This window comes from Sciurus vulgaris (genome assembly GCF_902686455.1).
Source record: "Sciurus vulgaris genome assembly, chromosome: 15".
Taxonomy (NCBI): domain Eukaryota; kingdom Metazoa; phylum Chordata; class Mammalia; order Rodentia; family Sciuridae; genus Sciurus; species Sciurus vulgaris.
In genome coordinates, this window is record NC_136476.1 from 57,865,220 (window position 1) to 57,890,961 (window position 25,742).

General features: G+C 41.1%; 1 protein-coding gene and 1 long non-coding RNA gene across 3 annotated transcripts in view; one reads left to right on the top strand and one right to left on the bottom strand.

Moving 5' to 3' along the window:
- Positions 1–24,480, top strand: part of NR4A3 (nuclear receptor subfamily 4 group A member 3) — a 38,389-nt gene extending 13,909 nt beyond the window's left edge. The window contains exons 6-8 of one of the 2 annotated variants that reach the window (XM_079112223.1): positions 6,916–7,115; positions 9,243–9,421; positions 13,841–21,141. In XM_079112223.1, the coding sequence (XP_078968349.1) occupies positions 6,916–7,115; positions 9,243–9,421; positions 13,841–13,911 (450 nt within the window). In that variant the 3' untranslated portion in view covers positions 13,912–21,141. The other variant, XM_079112222.1, reaches the window with a different exon arrangement.
- Positions 850–6,899, bottom strand: LOC306644986. The gene is made up of 2 exons (XR_013759492.1): positions 6,080–6,899; positions 850–6,049 (listed from the first exon to the last, which is right to left on the bottom strand). It is a non-coding gene; the product is annotated as an uncharacterized lncRNA (long non-coding RNA).
- Positions 24,481–25,742: the final 1,262 nt, after the last annotated feature.

Genomic DNA, 25,742 nt, shown 5'->3' on the forward strand with positions numbered 1-25,742 from the left:
AATAAATGTGAAGCTCAGCATTTAGAATTAAAAAAAAAAAAATGGGAGAGCCTTGGCTTGTCAGTGGTTCATGTTAAGAAGAATCTCCGGAGTTTATTCCATAGACACTCAATATGAACCAACGAAGTATATGTGTGGTGAAAGAGAGGGATGCTGAATTACCTCCTGCAGTAGTAGAAGTATGGGACCAGAACCAAATTTAGTATAGTCTCATATACTCTGTCCTGTCAGACCACTCTTCAAAAACTGAATTTGGTTCCAAGCTGAGATTTAAGAAGAATGTGGATACTGTTTCTGGGAACTTGTAAGAGATGATTGTAGGAAATAGAACTAGAGAGAAAGAAAGGAAGTTTGGGTGGAATTAGGTCACTCTTTTGCCCTGTGGCAAAAAGGACTATTGCTCCCACTGGCAGGGCTAGACCTCTTCCTGATCACTCTGAAGTCAAACCAGCTGCTGTCAAAGTGTGAGATCATCAACACAAGAAGTAAGGTTATTTTAGATGACATTAAGTCCTTTCCCAACTCTTAAGATTTTATGATTCTGAGATTTCCCTTATCATACTGAATGCTAGTGGTTACATATACATATACATATAAGAATATATAAGGCGAAAGTAACTCGATATTAAAATTAAACTTGCTCTTTTCTCTATCAAAACATTAGCACATGAAATGAATGAAACAAAATGAATTTGTTGATTTTCTACTTTGAGATAGGCACCATCACATATATTTGTATATAATTTCACTTAAGCCCCCTCTGTGGCAAAATATATGGTTTCAGTAATTTAAGACTGTCATTCATTGAAATTCAACTTTCATAACCTTTCCCTTAAAATTTTATATTGGCAAATTCACATACTGGAGGTTGACTTGAGATCATCTAATTCAGCCCCCATATTTTCAGAGAAAATATTTTCAGACTTATAGGGGTTAACTCGCTTGCCTAGGGTCAGGGCGGAACTAGCATAAAACCCAAGGCACATCACTCAAGGTATTTGTATTTCATCATGTTGCCACTCTATTTAATGACAACTTTATACTAGAGTTGTTTTTGGGTGGTATACCAAGGATTGAACTCAGGGGTACTCGACCACTTAGCCACATCCCCAGTCCTTTTTTATGTTTTATTTAGAGACAGGGTCTCACTGAGTTGCCTAGCACCTCACTTTTCCTGTGTCTGGCTTTGAACTCAAAATCCTCCTGCCTCAGCCTTCTGAGCCACTGGGATTACAGGCAACTCCAGGGCACCCAGCCTTACCAGAGTTTTAAAAATAGAAACTTTGTTAGATGTTTACAAATTTACAGTAAGAGTAATATATACCCATTTTTTAAAAGATATTTTCCTCTTCATTTATACCTGCTTGATCCCACTCCTCAGCACTAACTGATGTTAACATTTCAATAAGTATCCACAATTTATTACATTTTGAATAAGAATTTGCCCTGTCAAGTTCAAGTATGAGAGCTGATTTGACCAATACAATTTATTAAAGGTGCAACCTTCCCCCAGAGAATCAGGTCAGTAGAGAAAGGAGATGCTTGCCAGTGCTGGTATGTTTTAATCTCCATGTAACAGCATATGCGCCTGGAAGGTAGAAATTGAGCAGTTTTCTCCATTTGTGGGAAAGGGAAGGGTTTTGTTCCAAGTCACAGAGGGAATGAATGCTTCAAGAGGCCAGAACAAGAGCTCCTGAGCTCTGTGACGCATTCCTGGCTCTGGGACCTTCACTTCTCCTTTGGGCCAAACTTCTCTCCCTCAGAAATGAGCTCAGATCATTGTACATCAGTGCAGTCAAAACATGTCACGTTTGATTTGTTTCTTCTCGAAATGCTGCTATTCTCTGCCCCACAGTTGCTTTTAATTTAGCAATACAAGTATATATAGACACTGGGCTTGGCTTCAGTGCCTGCATAATTACTAATGAGAAAATATACTTAATGTCCTCATTAGTTGGTCATTCCAAGTATTTTCAGCACACTAGGATGTTTTCTGGTAATCGATGCCATTGAATGCAGTAACAGACTGCAAATATAAGAGGTGCTGCCCAGACAAAATGAGGCATCAGCAAATGGCATTTGTGTTCACAGAATAGTCTATAAGAGGCAACGCGGCTAGCACATGTTAAACCTATGGAGAGAGCAGCATGAAGAAGACCAAAAAGGAGTGGTTTCACGAATCTTCATAGAAGACACTCTCAAACTGCTCACAATTTATTCCCTAGATGATTTCAGGCCAGTTCCTGTCCCTCCGAGGGCCTCAGTTTCCTCATCTGAATGATGATGCGATTAGACTAAATATGCTTCTGTGATCCCTTCCAGCCTTCTCTCCCTGACCCTCCAACCATCACACCTGCTACAGTTCTACAGTTCCACTCTTGAGTACAGGTCAGGATTTCCCTGAGCAATGACACCCAGAAAAGCTGCACTGTTTGCATTAAAATGCAGATTCCCAAGCCACACCCAGACCTAATGAATCCGAATTGAGGGAAGAGGGAGGCAGGCAGGAATTTATATTTTAACAGGAGCCTCAGATGGTTGTTTGTCACTCTAAGGTTTAAGAGCCACCAGTATGTCTTAATAATGAAAATTCCATTTGACCTTGACCTTCCCAGTTTTTCTTGGGGTTCAGAAAGAATGAACAATAGAGATCCAAATTTTTTAGAAAGCATTAATTCATTTAACACATTCGTTGAATGGCTATCAGGTTTCAGGCACTGTAAGCACATTGATTGTTGAACAAGACAAAGCTCCTGCCCTCAGAGAGCTCTCATGCCCAACCGAAAGAAAAAGGGTAAATATGGAACTATGGTGGTGTCATTCGTTGGGGGGAGGGGAGTTTTATTGGCTTTGACTTTTTGCAGAGGAGGAGGGCAGGCAGTTAGATAGAAAAGAAGAAATTTGTGGGAAATATATTCATTGCCAATTTTTTTTTCATTGCCAACTTAAAAACATCACTTTTTAAAGTGTAAGAACCTAAGAATACATTGCTTGACTCATAGAATGTTCATGTCTAAAATTTTTAGAGATATAAAGACCCAGAGAAAAGTAACATACTAAGGGGAGAGAAACACATTCTTAGAATATTTTATATATTTAGCTAGAACTGAAAATGAGACAAACATTTGATTCTACTGTACTATTAAAGCATCACATCACTAATTTTTTTAGGGTTGATGTTGTCCCTTTGAATAACTTATTTTAGGTCTAGGTTGTTGCTGAAATCTGACTTGTATGGTCAAGTTATTGCTGCATGAAATGTGCAGGTGCATTTTCATTTAAATAACAACCATTACTATTGTTTGTGGCTCTGGATATCTTGCTTCAGAGAAATCTCCATTGCCCACCGACTGTCAGTGGACATAATGCAATGTCTTTGACTACTGGTAAAGCCAAATTCTGATGGATCAAGTGTTCTTGTATGCTGGAATTAAAAAATTAGCATAAACAAGAAAAAATTGCTAAAGAAATTCTTCTGTATTTGGTCTGGGTTTGATAGGCATAATCAGTAAGCAAATATTTCTAGATTTTCTTCAGTGAACCTAAACTTATCTTGCCCAGAGTCAAAGCACTGTAAGAGAGTGTAGAAACAGGGCTGGGGTTCTGATTCTTCCAACTCCAAGTCTAAACTGCTCAGGCAGGCAAAGAATCTAGAATGTTTTGCTCTGTTTCTTTAAATATTTTGTTCAGTAGAGGAGATGATTTTTCTTTTTCCCAGCATTGGATACTGACTCTCCAGTCACCCCCAAGGTACTGGTGGCTCAGGCTGAATCCAGTTTGGCTCCAGAATTCTGGGATTTGGACCAGAATCGCTGCAGGTGAAGCCCAGAGGGTCTGGCTGGAGACTGACAGGCTAGGCCTGCTGGCTTTCCTCCTTGCTGGGCTCTATCAGAGAAAAGTACACACACAGGGCAGGCAGGGACCACTGTTCCCTGAATGCAGGAGGCATGAAATGTGAGCCCAGCAGGGGCAGAGGCCTGCAGAGGACCCGAGGTGAAAGCTACCCGCTCTAGTGAGTTCTGAACAAATATTGGAAGCTGAGAGATTGTTGAGTTGTGAACCACGGTCCAGGGAAGTCAATGCAAGAGGGGGCTGTTAGATCCCATCTCCAGGGGAAAGTTCACATCCTTTAATCTCTCCATTTAACCCATTTGTTAAAAACAAATAATGCTGAATGGGTGTCAAGTTCCAGGCAATAACATCATATCTGGTGTGATTCAGCAATATTTATAATCTTTGAATGCAAGACACAGAAGAAATCTTAGTGATCAGCTAATCCAGTTGCTTCCTGTTTCAGAGACAGAAACAGAACCAGAGAAGTTAAGGGATTTATCTAGAGTTGCACAGTAGGTCATTGCCAGAGCCTGGAGGACCTGCGACCGGGTCCAACATACTTTCCCTTCTTCATGCTTCCACTCAGTAAGGGGTTTCTCATGTAGTACTGTCAACTTTTAAAAGGAGGACTTCCCCTGAATTTCATCTTTGGAAAGAATATGAAATTAGATTCATAGAAGAAAGAAAAGAAAAGAAAAATTCCTCTTTTCTCTTCTGGTTTAAGGGTATGTGTGCTGAAAGGAGGTGGTGGGAAATGCCTGTGAGATAGGGCCATGCAGCATTCTCAAATGTCCTTGGGAAAGCCATTCTTCTCCTGGACTTTAGTCCCATGGTCCAGAGCATTGCACAGTATCCATGGTTTCATAGACTCCCAGGAACTGTGTGGGATTGTTGAAACAGAGGAGTCAGAACTTTAAACTGGACCTGATGTTACAGGATCTTAGAAAGCTAGAGTGAAAGTGAGAAAACTCTCGCCCATTCCCCCATTCAATAAACAGAAGCTGAGGCATGGCGACAATTTCAAGTGTCACAACCCATACCCCATCATTGCCATCACCTTTCGTTACACTTGTTCTACATGTCAGCCCCTTTCCATACAGTATCACATTTAATCATCACAACAAGATTTTGAAGAAGGTATTATTATCCCCATTCTACAGAACAGAAAACTGGGGCTCAGAAAAGTGAAATAATGCTACATTATTTTACAAGTTAGGGGCCAGCTCTGTCTGATATTCCTCTAGTTATGTCTTGATGCTTCTTGGAAAAACACAAATTAAGAAATACCTGATTAAGTCTAGATCTAATGAAGTCCTCATGCCTAGGTAGCTCTGAAGTCAGTAGCTAACTGCTTAGTGACTGTTTCTCCTCCAATCAGCTTTTGGCATTGTGGCTAACCTAGGCACTCCCCTGACTCTTCTTTCATTGAAAAAATATATTTGACAACCATCTATTGAGGGGCAGTTGTGTGCCAGCCACTGTGCTGTTGACAGAAGCATGGGGCCAATAAGTACATACCTGAAGAGCTCCAATTAGAGTAAAGCAAAATGCTTTTTAAAGATCTCAGTAACTATCCCAAGGGCTGCCAGCTATGAACAGCCAGGAAGTGAAGGACTTAAGTCCCAGAGCCAGTTTGAGTCCTGGCTTACCACTATTACTAATGTAACTTGGGAAAGTTTCTTAGTGTCTCTGAGTCTCAGTTTGCTCATCTGTAAAATAAGGATTAAAATCCCTGTCCCTGAGGATCAATGGAGAAAAGGGATACAAAATCTCACTTAGCCATGTTAATTGAAGGCAATGAAAGACATATTTACATGTGTGCTTCTGCATATCTCTTGAATCTGTGTTGTTGGCTGTCCATTGATTATTATCTTGCTATGTCAATCTTCCTGCCTGAAGCAGAAAAATTTTTCTTCCAGGGATTCAAGCAAATCAGTCCTTCTACCAGAATATAAGAAAGCTAGGTAGAGACTTCATTTCTGTTGTACCATTCTTCTTTCCTTTTGAAGCTTTCTAGATCAATGCCCAGTAGATTTTCTGTAGTGATGGAAACATTCCATTCTTCATTTGGCTATTGAACACTCGAAATGTGGCTAGTACAAGGAAGAACAGAATTTTAAATTTTATTTCATTTTTATTAAGCAGCTGCAAGTCCTGACTCTGAAGGCACAAAGTTGCCTAAGCTCTTCCAAGCACACACTTCACACTTCACCCCCTACACACACACACGTGCACGCACACACACACACACACACACACACACACACACACACACATACACACACAGTCCTTGGTTTCTTTTGTCTCACAGAAATCCATCAAAGGAAGCAAAAAAAATTGTTCCTTCTCCTATTGGTTAAATCTGTGATTCTCCAACTTCAGTGTGCATGAGAATTACCTGGAGGTCTTGATGAAACCAGTCTGCTGGGCCTACCCCCAAAGTTTCTGGTTAGGTAGGTCTGGGTTGGGGCCAGAGATTCATTTCTAGCAAATTCACAGGTGTTGCTAATGCTGCTGGTCCCGAACATCATCCAGAGCTGCTGGGTTAACACAGCATCTTGTTGAGGAAAGCACTGTGCTATCATAGAATCACTAGACCCTGGAGGTTCATGCAGACACAAACCCTTAGGGCAGTGATTCTCAATGTGGGCTGTCCTTTGGAATCATCTGGGAAGCTTTTAAAATTCCAGATGGCCAGACCTCACCCCAGACCAATTAATAGAATCTCTAGGAATAGGACCCATACAAGAGCGTTTTTATTTATTTATTTATTTGTTTATTTTAAAGCTCCCCAGATGATTGCAGTGCACAGTCAAGGTTGGAAACCAAAGGGACATACACCAATTTCTTTGTCTATTGAATAATAATAATGAATTCACTTTATTTATATCACAGGGCCGTTGTGAGAATCAGATGAGACTATGAATGCAAAAGGATTCTATAAGCCTTGGAACCTTAAAATAAATGTAAAGATTGAGGCAGTGATAGACTGGGAAGAGCCAATTTGTAAATGGTGGTGCTGCTTTCACCACCATTTACAATCAATCGGGATGACACTGCTCTCTGTGGTTTGCATTGCAGTACTGTCCCACCGACCAGGCCACTGCAGGCACAGATGCTGAGCACGTGCAGCAGTTCTACAACCTTCTGACAGCCTCCATCGACGTATCCAGAAGCTGGGCAGAAAAGATTCCGGGATTTACTGATCTCCTCAAAGAAGATCAGACATTACTTATAGAATCAGCCTTTTTGGAGCTGTTTGTTCTCAGACTTTCCATCAGGTAATTACTATTATTTCATCTTCCTTCCATCTGTTTCTTCCTTCAAAGAAGATTGCAACCTTCTGTGTTCACGACCAAATAATTGGTGAAGAGTTTGCTCAAGGAGCAAATAGGAAATATGATCAGGTATTGGAAACACTAGCAGAAAGTAGCAAAAAGAACACCGAGGAGGCAACCAGGACGTCTGGGTTTTAGTCCCAGTTCTAACATGGGTTTGCTGTGAGAGCCTGAGCAGGTTATTGCCTTACTGGAAATCCAGTTCCCTCCTATGTAAAATAAGGATGAATTTGCTGATGTCTGAAGTCCCTAGCAACCTCAACATGCTATGGTTCTAGAAGATTCTCATGGTGGATATGGTATTTCTTAGGAGCAAGTATTTGCTTGGGAATGCCGTGTTTACCTCATACGTTTCTATTGCAAGTTATTGTTCTAGTATACTCAATGCGGCTCTAAAGAGTTCCATGTCCTCACAACCCTCTGCTCTTACTCCAGGAGAACAGCAACATCCCCTGCCCAATCAAAAGATTTGGTCCAGCCTCTCATGCTCAGTGACACCAAATGCAAGAGGAATTGATTTTCAAAAGGCTTCAACCTCAGATCTCTCTAAGCTCCTCTCGTATATTCCACATGTAGCTCTTTTTTAAAAAACTTTATTACTGTTTTTATTCTCATGTACTTATTTCCATCTTCCTATCTTTGGGAGATGATGCCAACAATTCACTAAATCATACAGGAAGAAGTCCAACACCTGCATTCTTAACTCATACTCTGTACATTTTGATTCCACCAGTCATAGGTCCATGTTTAAACTCTGAGACTGAGTCATTCTGTCCTGTGTGCCCTGTGTGGCAGAATCAGGGGGAGAGGAAGGGCTGAAATTCCAATTAGAGTGTCAGTAATTAGTTTAATTTACAGCCAATTCAGTGCATGCCAGAGCCCAGCAGCAATGTGACTGTCTTCTAATAGGCACACGGCAGAGGATTAAGTAGGGAGTAAGCTCCTTTCAGGCAGGCACCATATCTGTCCTGTTCACCAAGTTTTCTCCAGTGCCTGGCTCCAGGAATGGTGCATATTTGGTGCTCAGGAAATACTTGCCGAGTGAAGGAATACTTAAAGCTATTCATCCAAAAATCATGTTAAAGAAATACTGACTCGTGAATGTGACAGGACAACATTGATAAATGTGTAACAAGATATTTTAAGTTAAACTAAGATTAATTTAAGGACCACATGGAATTCAGAATTAGTTACTGCTAATATTTGTGCATCCTCCTGTGTACTAAAGGCACTGTGCATGGGCTTTCCAATCCTTTATTTTATGTAATTCCCTCAAAAAACCTTAGGAGTTAGCAATTTGAATTCATGTTTTATGGATAAGGGAAAGAAAGTCCAGAGAGATTTAAGGAATGCCCAAGGTCACACTGCTAAGCTATCATGTCCAAGTGGAGGTTCCAGAGCACCTTTCTTAAGAGATGAATGGAATGATTATGGTGATTATGGAAATAATCATTCTCTGATTTTTTTAGGGGGGATTGAACCCAGGGCCTCATGTGTGCTAGGCAAGCACTTTACCACTGAGCCACATAAATAACCCTTTGTAGCTCCACTGTTCAAAGAGAGAAGGAAATACAAATTTAGGCCACTTTTTAGTTTGTGATTGACTTCTGGTACTTGGAAGGACTTGATGCTTTTAGAATCTGCAGAATGGAATTCTAGTATCTAGACTCAGGTCTGATCTGTTTTGGTATTTAAGAAAATAAGGGACAAGCCCGACTCAGGAGCCTCCATGGGACCAGTCACTGGGCTTCACCTCTGTAATCCATGATTACCTGCTACTCCATTTCCTGTCCCAGGGCAAGCAGCAACTGATTTGAGGAATAAGACAGCAGGTGTCATGACACTGTCTCACCTTGGGCTGATGCTCCCCAAGGAGTTAACCCAGACAAGCACTACCAGTTGTTTAACCCCCACTGGACCCCCGACTTGTTCTCAGGGGTGCCTCAGCATTCTTGCAGCACCCTCGAGGTTCTAAACACTGCCCCTTGGCTGTCTGCCTGTTATCTTGTTATCGGGTTGGCCAGACCCAACAGACCTGTTTCATGTATCTCCTCTCATCCGTGCCCCCAGGTCAAACACTGCTGAAGATAAGTTTGTGTTCTGCAATGGACTTGTCCTGCACCGACTTCAGTGCCTTCGTGGATTTGGGGAGTGGCTCGACTCCATTAAAGACTTTTCCTTAAATTTGCAGAGCCTGAACCTTGATATCCAAGCCTTAGCCTGCCTGTCAGCACTGAGCATGATCACAGGTGAGCCCCACCTTGCCAAATCCCAAAGCGATCCCAGGTGGATTCTGGCCTTGGCCATTGCACACACCTAAGAAAATTATGAAAATGAACCACTTATGAAATCTGTTATGGTTTGTCTAGTTTAAACAAGGAAATGTGTCTACAGCTTGCTGTCATGTGCTTCTAGGAAAGAGGATTTCTAGCCTATTGAGTTACCATTGTCAACAAATCCACTGTATGAAAAATCTGCCTTTCTAGCAGAGCTCTGTTGACTGTTGGACTAACTGCTTCAGAGTTGTTTTTACAAAGGTTTCCAAGGAAGATTAGCTTAACCAGCCCATTCCTGTGGAGCAGAGGTTGCAAATCTTCCCTTTCCAGTCCTTGCCCAGTAAACCAAAGTAAAACCAAAAAACTAGATATATAAACGACAACTTGACTTATTAACTTTGTTGGGAGAGGACTGAGGAAAATGGATATTTGTCAATAACAAAAATAGCTCAACAGTTTTTTTAAAGTTAAGAACCAGAAGCATAAAACAAATATTACTGTCCTTCTAGATGTCTGTCTCCCATTTTCTCTTTAGGGAGATAAAGAATTCCTGGAGTGGGGATTTTGGACAGGGGAGGGAATACCAACCATCTGCCTATGGCTACAAGGTCCAGCCCCAGCACCCCTTCCCCTCCACACTTGCAGAGTTGTCTGTTAGGTCTCATCATTTTCAGTCAAACTAGGGCCTGGTGAGGCAGTGATAGCCAGGGGTTATGTCCAGGTCCAGGAAGGACTAGCCAGACCCAGGGCTCATCTCTGTCCTTTTGGTGGGACCCAAGCACAGGCTAGGCTGTTGGACTGAGGGTAAAGGTCAGACCTGATATGCTTGTAGCTGGAGGAAACATTTTTCAGAGAGGTGGTGAGTTTCCAAAAGGCACAGATGGCCCTTTCTTTCAGATGCATCAGAGATGTGTATTGGTTTACCCAGGCATTGGTTGCATGCACCATCTTGGGGTCTCTCCTTTGAGCTAAAGTGAGACATGTTTGTGTGCCTACAGAGGCTGGGAAGGTGCGTCATTTGACCCTACATGGAAAGCAAAGCAAAGTAAATGGTATGTGCTGCAGTTAGAGAAGAGGCACTCCTGTGTTCATTCCAAGGGGAGCGTGATTTTCCCTTGGTCTTTGGACCTGAATGAGAAACTCACATCTTTCCATGGGGCTTCCACTGACTTCTAAGAAGGATACATATGCAACAAAAACAAAGGCAGCCTCAGAGTATGGATTCCATTTAGAGGGTTTCCCAATGGCATGCCAGAGCACCAAGAGAAAATAAGCACATTTAAGGCCCAAACATTTTATTCCAGCAGGACTCTTAATGAAACTGGTTCAAAGGCTTCCTTTGAATTAAAGCTCTTCAACTCAATTTCAGAACCATTTAGCTCTTCCTAGGACAGTTAGATGTTCAGTACTACAAAGTATGGAATTTAGTCCATTTTAAGAAGACAAAAAACCAAAAATTAGACCCAGCCTCAGTTTTCTGCTAGCAAAACCAGTCCATTGCCACATCTCTATGGAGATGGGTCTTGGGTCTAGTTAACCAACGTATGTCCACTTACCTAGGTGCTGTGACACGTGCTGTTGCTTCTCAAGTTGTTGAGACACATCCCTGAACATGTAGACTCATGCACGTGAGGGAGGGTGTTGGGTGCTCAGTGGAGATGAGGGTGTGAGTACAAAGTGCTGAGGGACTATTGGTGAGGGTGGTCTCCCCAGAACAGATCCCAGGAGCTGGTCCTTGATAAGAGCAAGGCTATCTCCAGGCTAAGGGGGAAGGAGTGAGAATTCCAGGCATGAATCAAAAATCAAAATGACTGAAAAATAGAGTGATGGGAGATGCTATTGGGCAACAGGCCAGCAGCGGGGCAGGGCATGAAGAATGTTTCACCCCTAGGTGAGGCAGGGGGAGTTTATCGTGAGAGCCGTGGTAGCCACAGACATTTTGTCCAGAGGAGCATGTTGCCAGGCTCTCATTTTAGAAAGATCTACTCTGAAACCACTGGTTTTGAGCACAAATTAGGGCAGGAAGGAGACCAAAAGAAAAACAGTGGCCAGCTCTACAGTGTGAGAGCTGTGGCTTAAGAATAGGACTCGCCCCAGAAGTCTACATCTTTTAGGCATTTGTTGTTTTATGCTTTAGGTGGAAAATAATGGACACCTAAGAGACCAGGATTTGTGGATGCCAGGCAGTCCCTACCCGGAGAGATTGACAGTTCAGCACAGAGTGCAGAGTTGGAATTAGAAGGGTGGGGACAGTCTGTATCCCATTTGCTGTGTGCCAGGGTTATAGCTCTTCAACCTGTGGCCCATTTGTATGGAGACTTGCTAGAGGAGGTGGTAATTTGGCATGGTAGACGTAGCATGGAGCTTGGAATCCAACATCTCCTTATTAATCTGGGATGCCATATTTAATAAGTATGTACTACTGAGTAATAATGCATTTCTTCTCTCTGAACTTCAGTTTCCCCATCTGTAAAATGTGAATAACAACAGCTATTCCATGGAGTGACAGTGTGTATTACAGAAAATTGAATTTGCAATGTACCCAAACTGGACTCAGAATAGGCACACAATCCACCTGCATTCCAGCTTGGAGTGATGGTGGCAGAGGCCCCCTCAATTTGGCGCATGCCTGCTCCTTCCCCTTGGAAGCCCTGACTGGTCTGAAATCAAAACCAGCAGTGGGAGGAAACAGGTGATGGCTTTAGAAGGCAGTGGATTTGGTAACTAATTCCTTGGACCCTTGAGAGAGAGGCTTGAGGGAGGACCCAGTATTAAAATAACAGCTGCACTTTCCAAGGCCCCAGTGCTTTAGGGTCCTGCGTTTGGATCTCCCCCACAAGACAGCTCTAGTGCCAGGCCTCACTCCTGCAGGCCTGGGCAGAGCTGGCTGTTACAGGAGCTGCGGTTACAAACCTCCAGGAAAATGAAGCCTCTGCTCTGGTTTCTGGTCCTCACAGCACTGTCTTGTGATTGCCGGCTGCGAGGCTGGGTGAGTGTGTGAAAGCGTCAGGAAATAGCAAAAGAGGGGCTGCCTTGGGAAGCGGCACGTATTGTTGTGGACAGTGACTTTCATTTGATTGTGGACTCCCGTGAATCTTCTGAATAAGCTTCATCATCATAAAGAGGACTGTGGAATATCAACTATGGGTATTAGAAAAATCATCCCAGAATTATCTGTTGGTAAACCAGAGAATTCACAAAAGGGAAGTAGGGTCTTACAAGTTTAGCCAGTCTTGCTTCCGGGATAAACATTAAAAACCTGGATATTGGTGACTTAGGCAAACATGGCTTCCCCTCCACTCCAATTCTTTTTCCTTCTCCCTCTTCTTTTCTCCAGGCCCCCTCATGAGAAATTAGGTGCTGAGGCGGGGCAGGAAATAGTTTCTTTTAGATCACTCTCCCTTCCTGCAGTAATAGGGAATTCCCCACAGTTGTGGTTTTAAATGTTTTTAGGTTCCCACTTTATGTACCCTAATCTTTACCTCTGGCCAGTGCTACATCCCTGGAGTAATGGAAATGCTTTACTTCTCATGGGATGCCAGTGTGTTGCTATCTGGTACAGTTGATTGTGTTTAATAAATAAGAAGCCTTCAAACAGAAAGTTAGGGTGGAATTGCCATATTATAACTATCCATTTATTAAGTAAGTGTGTGCCAGGAACCCGTGACAGTCCCCAAGGATATGAAGATGAGCAGGCATGGACTATGGTGTCAGGAAGTCACATATGATTATGATATAATGAACTCCATATAAGGTTATTATGGCTCAGATCCTTAAAAAGGACTGATTCTGTGAAGGGGAAGTCCAGATAATTGCCAACTTTTAGGGGGTGAAGACAATGCAGGTGTTGGTCATAAAATGACTTCTCAAAGAAGTAGTATCAGGACATAGGAAGATATAAAGAACATTCCAGATCAAGGAAACCAGACGGCAAGGGCATGGTAGTGGAACACCTAAGTACATTTGGGGGAAAACATGTGCAGTGGAGTTGCATGATGCATGTATTAAATCATATCTATGATCTCAGTAGAAAGTAGAGGAAAAGGAACAGAGCACAATGACCGTATGTTCTGGGGTAAGCCTGAAAGAGAAGATAGGAAGCCACTGTGGGTTACAATTCTCAGGCCTCTGGGGTGAGGGCATGTCCTATATTTAGGGGAAATTGGAAAGTTGTTTCAGGGAAACAACTGCATCTGTGAGACATTGACCTTATGACCTGATATTGTGACCTAACCTCAGAGAAAAATGCATTTTCCACATAGGAATAGGGGAAAATAGATTGAAAAGATTGTTTTGGACCAGATAGCAGAGGGACTCTCAAATGCCCAAATGCCATTTTGCAAATCACTACACTAAAAGAATGTTCCCCTTGGCTTTCTTTTCCACACTCAGGTCTTCTGTCAAGTGAGACAATGACTCCTTTCTCTTCTATCTGTATTTTTCCTGGTCTTATTGGAACATGACCTCTAAGACTGAAGAGGAGGAAGGAAGGCAGAACCAAGAGCAGAAAGCAGTGAAACAGTGACGTGGCAGGAACAGGCAGGTGGCTGATCCTGCTACACCCTCCACCACCTGTCTTTCCAGAGTTCCCCTGCTCACTCTAAGTGGTTACCTGGTTACCCTGTTCCTGCATCAAATATAGCCATCAGCAACATTGCAAGGAAAACTAAGGGTCGAACTTGGCAGGCTGGTGATGTAGTTTGAAAAAGGGTGGTTCCAGGCTTTGGAGATTGGAGATCAGAGTTGAAGTTTTTACCAGCCCACTTTCTGGCCAAACAATCCTGGTACATTTCTTACCTTCTCTGAATATCAGTTTTCTCTTTCTTTCTTAAAGGGACATGGCTTTAGGTAAGATAAACAACAGAAATTCATTGCTTGCACTTTTAGAGGCCAGGAAGTCTGAGATCAAGGCAGCAGCAGGTTTGGTCTGTTTCACAGGTGGTACCTTCTGACTGTTCCTCATGTGGGAGAAGGGACAAACAAGTTCCATTGGGCCTCTTCCATAAGGGCACTAACCACATCCATGAGGGTTCTTCCCTGGTGATTTTAAGGCCCCACCTCTTAATACCATCACATTGGGGTTTAGGTTCCAACACATCAGGCGACACAAACATTCCGACTATAGCAAATAATGATGCCTATGTGTAGGGTTTTTGTAAAAATTAAATGAGTTAATGTGTACTTTGCAGAGAAAAAAATTAAGACAAAACTTCAGTGTTATTATTCTAAATGTTAGCCGTCTTACATTTTTTATGGATTCTCAGGAGAATAGATAGCTCTTCCTGGAAGTGTATAAAGCAAATATCTGCTACATGCCAGGTACACAATCCCTTATCCTCAAAGTGTCTGTGTTCTTGTTGGAGAGACAGACACCTACTCAAAGACAGTCAGATTGAAAAGTACTACTACACCTCAACACAGATGGCCAAATGACTTGTGGCTTCCTGACCAGCGTGGGCTCAGTGTCTCTGGAGCTGCCTGTTGGTAAAGGATGTCACATGTGACAGGAGAAGTAGCAGTGACATGACTTCCTAGAGAAAGAGGTGGAGCTCAGAGCAGGAAGTCCTGTTTCTTAGTGTTTTGGTTACAAACACATCTCTCCTGCCTCTCCTTACCCTTTGACTGGAATTGCATGGTTGTCTCTGAGTTAGCCTGTGCCCTAAAACCTGCTCAAAAAGAGAGGTCACTTTTCCTTGAGGGGGCTCCTGACAGTTACTACCCATCCCTTTCCTCATCCCCTGCGGCCTGCCAAAAGGAAGAGAATTTGATATTCCTTAAATGGGCCTCAGAGGCAGAACTGGTAACTATAAGATGGCAAAATTTAGCTCAATATAAGAAACTAAGACAGAATTATTTGAAACTAGAAGAAGCTCCCCTAGGGAGTGAATTCTCATAGACAGAACTATCTAAAATGGAATGAGCTGCCTCGGGGAGTGAGTTCCTGCCTTGGGGAATGTGAAACGGAGGCTTGATGAATCCTAGGGACAGATGAGTCAAGCAACTTCTGGGGACAAGGACTGACGAGAGCAGAGCTCCAGCTTTCAACTGCACACATGTCACTTGCCATCTTGTTTAGTTACAGATTCTGATGTGTGTCTGGCCAGGGCTTGAGATTCTGCATTCCTAACCAGCTCCCATGTTATGTGGATGCTGCTGGTCTGGGGATCATTCCTTGAGTAAAAAGAACAAGTGAACCTACTAGCAATTGGGATTTTCTGAAAATAAAAACTATCATTTTTAAATACTCAGCACTGGGCACTGTGCCAAGGGCTCTATACATATTAATTTGCTTGATGTTGTTTAATAAATGAATTTGGAATTCCCTGATATGGGTTACAGCAGAGGCAGGAAGCAGGAATACTGGTCAGGAGCTACTAAAACATTTTAGCAGATATTGAACATCTGGTTCAGAGGAATTTGGTACAGAGGAGGAGATAGATGCAAAGTACATCGCAGAGATAATAACTGAAGTTCTTGGGACAAATTAAATTGATGGACTACTTGGGGAAGGAATTGTCAGGTTATTATGAGAGAGGCGGGGAAGATTGTGATATCATTAATGAACAAATCAGAAACATGACTGATTTGAAAGGGAACATAATGAGTTGAGTTTTAAATATAGAGGATATTTGCAAATATTTATTAAGTGCTCACTAAATGTTCAGCATTAATCCAAATGCTTTACATATAATAACTCATTTAATTCTCACAACAACCCATGAAGCAACTACCATTATTATCTCTATTTTTAAAATGTGGAAACAGACTCAAAGTCATCAAGCTAGGAGGTAGAGCCAGGAAATCTGGTTTCAAAGCTTCTGATGTGGGAGGTTTTAGTTTATAAAGAAAGATCTTCGCTATTACTGTTATAAAAACTCCCAATCTGTGTATTTAATCTGAGCAACTTCCAACTTTAGTATTTAACCATTTTTAACATGTCCCTGATCCTCCACTTATATATTTATTTAACAGCTATTTATTGGATGTCATGTAGTTCTGGGCTTGGTGCTAGAAACACGGTGGTGAGCGAATATAGCCCACTTCCCCATGGACCCTACATTAAATAAAAGAGACAGGCAATTGCCACATAAATATCTGACTTCAAAGTATTATGTCCTGCAGAGGAAATGAGAAGAGTACCACAGGAGAATGTGATCTAGAGACAAAAAGAGAAGCTTCCCTGAAGAATTACTTGAACCACGATCCAAACAATGAGTAGGTCTTAACCAGATGGAGATGGAAAACCATGAGCATGAACCCAATCAAGCTCTTCCCTCTCCTCTGCCTCCCCCGCCCTCGTTCTCTCGGGCACAGGTGACTAAAATGCACAGGCATCCAACTGTGTCCTTAGATGTTAACTGCAGACACAGGTTAAGATCTGCTGCCTGTTTTCTTCTCTGCTTCAACCCCAGCAGCTATAGCATTGCCACAGAATAGGTACTCAATAAATATTTGTTGAAAGAAGTAGGTACACAGAAAGTCGGAAGGTGTGATAGGGAGGCTGGGATGAGGAGGTACTTCCTAACAATCACAGGTGTTCAAAGAAGGGAAGTAGCCAGGTACAAAAGAAGTATCTCTGAGCTTGCATTAAAGAAGTCTCTTCTTTAATGAAAGAAATCAGCCACTTGGTAATTTTGACCTTGGGCAAGTCACTTAACTCTTTGAGTCTTAGCCTTAATTAACTATTAGTTAAATATCTTTAACTTTGTCCAGCCTAATTAATTCACAGGGTTATCGTGAGAGTGAGATAAAGTAAATGAGTCTAATATAAAGTGCTGTTATATATCTTTTTCTTACCAGGCTGAGATAGTGACGCTCGCAGTTCAGCTGGTCTCGTTGTACTATCTCATCATGGAGATTGTTCTCTTAGGTGAAAATTTGAACTAAGTGAATCAGATCCCTTCCAAGTTACATACATAATGATTGGAATACATAAATCTAATACTTAACCATTTTCATAAGTTGTACTTGGAAGTTTTAAATACATATGGCCTGAGTTAAAATACTGAAGTATGGGATAAATATTATATAGATCAAAATGCAAAGAAACTTGTTTAATAGTGGAGGCAGATATTAAGCTAAAATCTTCTCTGTAAAATTCTCTATATAAAGGGAAAAAATCCAAATGTCTGATTGCCCCCAGAATGTATGAACTCTCCATACATCAGCTCTGCAGCTATGTTTACCAAGCTGTTAGAAGAAAGGGGTCTCTTCATCTAAATGTCAGTGATTGGGGTTTTAAGGAATTTCAAATGGCTGGGAAGGTACCAGACACTTAGTGACTCCCTAGTGATGTAAAAATCCTGCTGGCTGCTGGCAGTAGTTTGCATGGAGACTGATTTTTATCTTAGCTCTTTTGGAAAAGTAAAGAAGCCACAAATCCAGTGGCTGTTCAAAACAACAAAGGAGGGTTGAGGTGCCTTTGGCTTCCAACAGGAGTGTCTCTGAATTCCTCAAGGAATTCCAGGCCTAGGGTTGATCCAGCTGGCAGGAGGTATCGATCTCCACTTGAATTCACTGAATAAATAATGGTTGCCATAGTTATTGAGCAGGCGCAACTGGCTAGAGAGCAGGGAGAACTCTGAGGCCCCTTCTGTGAGTTTGGCCATGAGAAAGTCTGGCTACGGGGTTCTACAGTCAGCCCCCTCCAGAAATCCAGCCAGCAAATTGCTTCCTTCCTTCATCCCCATAACGAATATAGGATCTCCAATATTCTGTAAGATAGGAGGTACTGAAAGGAAGAGAAAACTCACAATTCAGTGCACTGGTATTTAATTCTGAGAAACACATCTCTCCCTGGCTTGTGAATCTAATTTGATACATCTCAGCACTAATAGAATTTAGTATCAGCAAGATGGTGCTTGACCGTATTATAGCTACTGGAGGCCTTCACAAAGCCAGCTCCCATCATCTTCTATATTAACATTATTATACAAATAGCACTTACCTGGAGATTTTAAAAGAAAGGTAGAAAAGTTATCCAACTCTCTCATAAATTTTTTCACATTTTTTGTTTCCTTTCCTCCTCTACATGCAGAAATAATTTTGCAGAGATGTGATCACAGCCTAGATACTATTTACTATTCAACCCTTTATTTGATAATATGGGTATTTTTCCATGTGGCTTCAAACTCTTCATGTCTGTCCTTTTTAATGTCTGTGGAATCTTTCATTAAGTGGACATACTATTGTTTATGCAACAATCCCCCGATTCTTCATCTCTTTAGCTTTTTCCAGTGTTTTGCTTGTTTGTTTTTGTTCTTGGGGTTAGGGGCTCTTTAAAAGATAATGTGCACCAAACTTCTTTGTGCATACAGTTTTATTTCTCGGTTAAATTTTTCCTTTGGATAAATTCCCAAGAGTGGGATTACTCGGTCAGAGACTATGAACATTTTGTAGCTCATGAAATTTATTGTCGAATTTGCAGTCTGCTTTTTATGTTTTCTTTTTTTGGGAGGGGGGAATAAAACTTTAGACAGAACATCACAGCAGGCAGAATTTCTTTTGAAGTTCAGGCTTAGGTCCTTTGGAGACTGAGAGACAGGGTCAATGTATTTATTACAGATAAGCCAAGGAGAAAGGTTTGCACCTGGGCTGATTAGCTAATAGTTCCCTGGGGAAAGCAAAGACATGCACTGCAGAACTTGGGAATTAGGGGACATCATTGCTCCACCTTGCTGTTGTGGTCATTGTCTTAAGGTGCTAACTCTCCCATGTCCGTGGCCCGTGGCACTCAACAGTCGACAGAATGCTTTCATTTAATGTCATCTTAGTTGAACCTGACAACCATCCATAGAGGTGGGTGTTGTTATAGTCACTATCCCATCATCATTGCCATTTTCTTATAAAGACACTGAACCTTAGAGAGATTAGGTCACACCTAAGTGTGTAGTGTGCCAGTAAGTGATAGAATCAGCCCTGGAATTCAGATCTCACTCCAAGTCCAGTATCCCTTTTTCTATATAATGTTGCTTTGAGAAGAGACACCTGCAAGTTATAATCCACTGAGGTACAATCCATGGCCAGCAATTATCATGGTTGCACTTTAATGCAATACATCAGAGCTGGAAGGGACTTTGGAGATCATTAAATCCAACCTCCTCCCTTGACAGGTCAGAGAGAGAGAGAGAGAGAGAGAGAGAGAGAGAGAAAGAGAGAGAGAAACTCTCCTGAGTCATACACAACTAGCCCTGCAGGAGAGATTGCAGATTTCTTGGTTCCTAGGCATCTCTTATTTGGGACAAGAAAAGAGAAAAAAAGGTGTGGATAAGTGCTACATTTTCTGATTGGCTCTTATTTTAGGGAAATAACTTAGATTTCTAATAAAATTTCTTCAACTAAATCTAGGGGAAACTAGAAACTAATGTTTGATTTTTCCATTAGAGAGATGTCTTCCATCTCTTTAAAAATTATGGTTTTTACATGTAAATATATTGAGAGAAGAAAACTTTGAGAAAACAGAGACCAAGCTCTGCTCTTAGGAAAGAGGTGTTGCTATTTAAAGGCTGAGGGAGAGCTGTATTGGGTGTATTGGGTGTCAGGCTCCTTCCTCGTTCTAGGGAGATGCAGCGGTGACTGCACAAGAGTACAGAATCTGTTTTTGAAGATGGGGTTCAAATCCCAGCTTTAGCAGCTGTGTGACTTTGGGGAAATGGCTCAACTTTATTCAAAAAGTAGACCATAATATTTAACATGGAGATCATCTTATGTATTGTTTTATAAAATATAAGATAGTGGTATTCATGTTTTGACATGTTATAAAACGCCTGCACCACATCCTTTCAGGCCTCCTCCACTTCTCTGACTTTTCAGCCTCAATGGCAAGAGGACACATGTATTTTGTACAGAGCATCAGGTGTAGTTCAATAGGTGTTTTAAAGGGAGGGGAGAGAAAGGAGAAGAAAAGCTGGAATCTTCTCAGTACTGGTTAGTATGAAAACAGAATGCATTTTGGATCGGGTCTTGCAGGGCTCTTGCATTAGCAAATAGAACATACAGCCTCCCCACCTCCCTCAAGTAAATTCATTTGCCTGGATGTGTTTCCGGTTCACTCTGAAAGAGACGTGCCTACTGACAGGGCTTTTGTGAGACCTTAGCAGGATAATGGATACAAAATAGTAACAACCCTGTCATGCACTTAGCATGGCTGTGTGCCAGAAACTCTGTGCTTCTCTCCTGTTATCCACCTAAGTGGGCCCTTCCCAGAGTTGATCATTGTGTTCATCTCATAAGGAAACAAGGTTCCAACATTAAGAATGGAGGAACTTTAGATTACGTAGAGGGAAATGAGGGGGGGGTAATGAAAGATGATGAATCAGACAGACATTTTTCCCTTATGTACATGTACGATTACATGAATGGTATGAATCCACATTGTGCACAACCACAGAAATGAAATGATGTACCCCATTTGTGTACAATGAATCAAAATGCAATCTGTGAAAAAGACAGAGAGAGAGAGAGAGAGACAGAGAGAGAGAGAGAGAACTTCCTCCATGGCATGCAGTAAGTTAAGCGGCAGGACTGGGATTCCAACCCTGGTGTTGTTTGATACAGAGGACAGGAACAAACTCTCAGAGGAGGGCCCTTTGATTGTAAAATACCATTCCAACTGGCAGGAAGGGGCACAGACCTTGATCTGGAATTTGAAGTGTCGTGAAATAATAGCCGCCTCCTAACCTTGCCCTGTTCCATCCCTCTACAGAACGACATGGGTTAAAAGAACCAAAGAGAGTGGAGGAGCTATGCAACAAGATCACAAGCAGCTTAAAAGACCACCAGAGTAAGGGACAGGCTCTGGAGCCCACCGAGCCCAAGGTGCTGGGTGCCCTGGTAGAACTGAGAAAGATCTGCACCCTGGGCCTCCAGCGCATCTTCTACCTGAAGCTGGAAGACTTGGTGGCTCCACCTTCCATCATTGACAAGCTCTTCCTGGATACCCTACCTTTCTAAGCCAGAGCAGCCTGAGCAGGGAGCAGCTTGTTCTACTGGCACCTGCTTGCTAAGCAGCAAAGGAATGGGTCTGGACACTAACACTTTCTGTCTGTCCTTCAGAGAAAAAGCAGCTCCTGTAGAAGGCAAAAGACTTCTTCCTTTTTTTTTTTTTTTTTTTTTTTTTTCTTTTTTTCTTTTTCTTCTTTCTTTCTTTTTTCTGGCATCTTTCCTTACAACCTAAAGCCAGAAAACCTGCAGAGAATCGTGTTGAGATTGTGTTTTATAATTAGGTTTTGGAGGGTGGGGCTGGAGGGGTATAGTTCATGAGGGTTTTCTAAGAAATTGCTAAAAAAAAAAAAAAAGCACTTTTGGATGATGCTATCCCAGCAGGGGGGGGAAAAGGATAATATAACTGTTTTAAAACTCTTCCTGGGGAATACAATTAAGGTTGCTTTGTATTTAAAAACAAGAACAGCCAAGGGTTGTTCGCCAGGGTAGGATGTGTCTTAAGACTGATCCTTTTAGATCACACTTCGTGTATCAAGGGTACGTATGTGGTGCAAACAAGGCAAAAATTCCCTTTTGTTAATTTCTCTCTTTCGATTATTTTAACTAATGGTGAAAGATGAAGAATTACCTACAAATCAGACATAGCAAAATGATAATGGCCATTCGCTTCCATATACAAGTGCAATTTTTTTAAAGTGCTGTCTTATTAAGTCTTGTTCATGAACTCTCCTTTATTTTCTATGGAAATGAAAAGGAGGCAGTCATGCTAGCAAGTGACATGCTAATTTTCCTAGCACAGGCTCCATCCACCTGCCCTGTAGAACCCTTCTGAGGTCTGGCCCATCCAAGATTTTTGGCCATTCTTGATAGAACTAGATCCCTGCTGACTGTTCAGCTGTCCCAAAAGGGGATCGAGTTATAAAATGGATTCTGTACACCTGTTCTGGCTGTGTTCCATCGACCCCACCAGAGTGTTCTAAACTTGCTTCAGTTGTAGCAGCTTACTGATACATTCATTCAGAAGCCAGAGAGGAGCATTTGATGAGTCAGTTAAGTATTGGATCCCCAGATGAGAACATGCAAATGAGTAGAAACTGGGTCATACAGGGTAAGTACCAGGGACAATAAGGATTTTTATATATAAAATTTAATTTTTGTTATTGGTTAAAGAGACAATTTTGGAGAGCAAGCAAGTCTTCTTTTTAAAAAAAAATAGTATTAATGTGAGTACTAGAAGAGATTAGTGGGCTGCGTTTCAACATTCCGTGTTCGTACTCCCTTTTGTATGTTTCTACTGTTAATGCCATATTATTATGAGAATTTGTCGCAGTGTCCTTATTTGTATAAACATTTGTATGCACGTTATATTGTAATAGCTTTGCCTGTATTTATTGCAAGACCACCAGCTCCTGGAAGCTGAGTTACAGAATAATTAAATGGGGTGTTCACAGTGACTTGGATACACCAGTTAGAAATTAAATAAACAAATATATATATATATAAATATAGCAGGTTACATATATATATTTATAATGTGTCTTTTTATTAACCATTTGTACAATAAATGTCACTTCCCATGCCGTTATTTTATGGTTCATTTGCAGTGACTTTTAAGGCAGTACTGTTTAGCACTTTGATATTAAAATTTTGCTTATGTTTTGCTAAATTCGAATAATGTTTGAAGATTTTTAGGTCTAAAAGTCTTTATATTATATACTCTGTATCAAGTTAAAATATCTTTGGCCATTTTGCTAAGAACTTTGAATGTCAAACTCATGTCACAGTAGTTTTTGTTAGCTTTAAATCATTTTTGCTTTAGTCTTTTTAAAGGAAAAATAACAAAACTGTGCTCTTTATATTGTCATTAAATTATACAATCAAATGCCAAATGAATTGCCTAATTGCTGCAAAGTATAACCCAGATAGCAAATCATATACTTTCTTTTCCAAGAGTCATTCTGATATTTGATCATGTATTATGTTTGTGTAAGCTTTTATGAAAGATTATTATTTTTATATCAAGATGATAGGTCCTGGAATGTTCGGATTTTGAAATGTTAGACTTGGAAAGGGCCTGACTTGTAAACCGGTCCAACTTCCTGAAATTCAGAGGAGAAAATGGGCCCATTGAAGAATACGGAGTTACCCAAGGACAAACAGCTAGTAAAGAATCAAGACTAAGATTTAATTCACCTTTCCATAGTCTTTCTTTCTCAACTTACTGCATCTATAGGAAAACGGGCTTTTACACATAACCACTAACATTAACATTTTACCTGAAGATAACCACGAATAAAGTAGTACTTTTGCTTTAATTGTTTGAGCTTATATGCAAACATAATAAACATCATTAAATATCAGGAAAGCTAACATTTCACACAAGATAGCTTCAGACCAAATTCAAATTGAATTTGAATAAATTAGAAGTACTGGGCATACATAACCTTGTGCACCATGAGTATTTGGAAAGTTAATCCTTGTTTTGTCATGTCTGTGAAGGAAAAGCAAAGCAAAACAAAAATACAGAGCCCTAGAGAAATGCTTTTTTTTTTTTTTTAACATCCATCAGATTTAAGGAAAAGGACTTTTTAGCCCTCCTATCTATTGATTGGAAGGCATGAAGAAGCTTTTCTAGTTATAGGTCCAGACACTCGTACTGAAAATAAAGATGATAGCCAGTGTTCTTCTGTCTTCCATAGTTACTACAACTATGAGAGCCTCCCAAGCCAGCGATCAATTCAACTTCTTTCCCTTTTTTATTTTTTGTCTTAATGTTGACACACCAGTGTATAGAGTGGATGACCACACTAGCTCAGAAGAGGACAGGAAGCATTGAAGCAGGTGATTCTTCCCCTGGTGGGAGAGCTCTCTCAGTGTGAACATGCCTTCCGTGGGCGGAAATCAGGAATCCACCAGCTGTTAATGGAGAGTGCCTTGCTTTTATTTCAGACGGCAGAGTTTCCCCAAGTTCCTCTGCTCCTCCAACAGCATTGCTCTTTAGTGTGTGTTAACCTGTGGTTTGAAAGAAATGCTCTTGTACATTAACAATGTAAATTTAAACGATTAAATTAAATTACATTTTACCAATGGCTGCTGGTGTGTTGAATAAACATGCTTCATTTAACAGTTTTCTCTTAATCATTTATATAATAGTATTTGCTGTGAACTCTTAAGCACATCCCAAAATGGATTTTTTAAAAGGCTTAGTAATGCTGAAAAATTAATAGGCATTCTGAATTGGAAATAGATTAAACCTCACTGATTGGAAAGAAGGACACTCTAAATTCAATAACCATTTATTGACTACTTCCTGGGGGCAAAGCTCTCCTGCATGCTCTGAGGAGATACAAACACACAGCGTGTGAAACTCCATTTCTCTTCCAAAACTTAAATATAACTTAAATGGAGCTAACAATTTCTCGCCTAACAGTGTTTTTTGTTTTTTGTTTTATTGGTACTGGGGCCTGAACCCAGAAGTACTTAACCACTTAGCCATATCCCCAGCCCCTTTTATTTTGATTCTTTTTTTAAATTTTGAGACAGGGTTTCACAATGTTGTTTAGGGCCTCACTAAGTTGCTGAGGCTGGCTTTGAACTTGTGATCCTGCAGCCTCAGCCTCCAAGTCCCTGGGATTGCGAACAAGCACAACCAGGTGCCATACCTTTAGAGGTATGGAGGGTTTATTTTTAAATCAAGATGACAGGATATTATTTTTTTAAGGCTTTTTTTTTTTTAAGTTGTAGTTAGACACAAAATCTTTATTTTATTAATTTATTTTTATATGGTGCTGAGGATGGAACCCAGTGCCTCACTAGTGCTAGGTGAGCACTCTACTGCTGTGCCACAACCCCAGCCCAGGAAATTAACTTTTTGTGAATGGAAATTGACAAGAATCAGAACCACAGCTCTCAAAGAATGAGCAGTGCTCTGCCTTATTGTTTAAGCCATCACTACTTCGTTGCTTAGAACCCCTTCTTTGTGGGGGCTGCTCATGCAGCATTTATTCAACTCTACACAAACCATCATATATTCTCAGTACAAATGTTATTTTCATGTTGATGGTTCACAAATAGAAAGGTGGGGATCTCCTAATTTAGTTCATCAGTTCATGCATAGGTGTATTCTGTGACATTCAAGTCATGGGTGTGGTCTAGGGGCCAAATCTGTCTTACTGCTTCCCAATGGGACTTTATTAGCTGTAAAATATTATTAGTAAGAAAAAGAAGAAGAGATGCAATGGAGCACAATTTTGCATATGAATTAAACCATAGATGCTTGGCTGAAAAAAAAAAAAAGGAAAGAGGAAAGGGTTTCGCTCCCACTTTGGGGACCATAGGGAGAAAGGCCTGG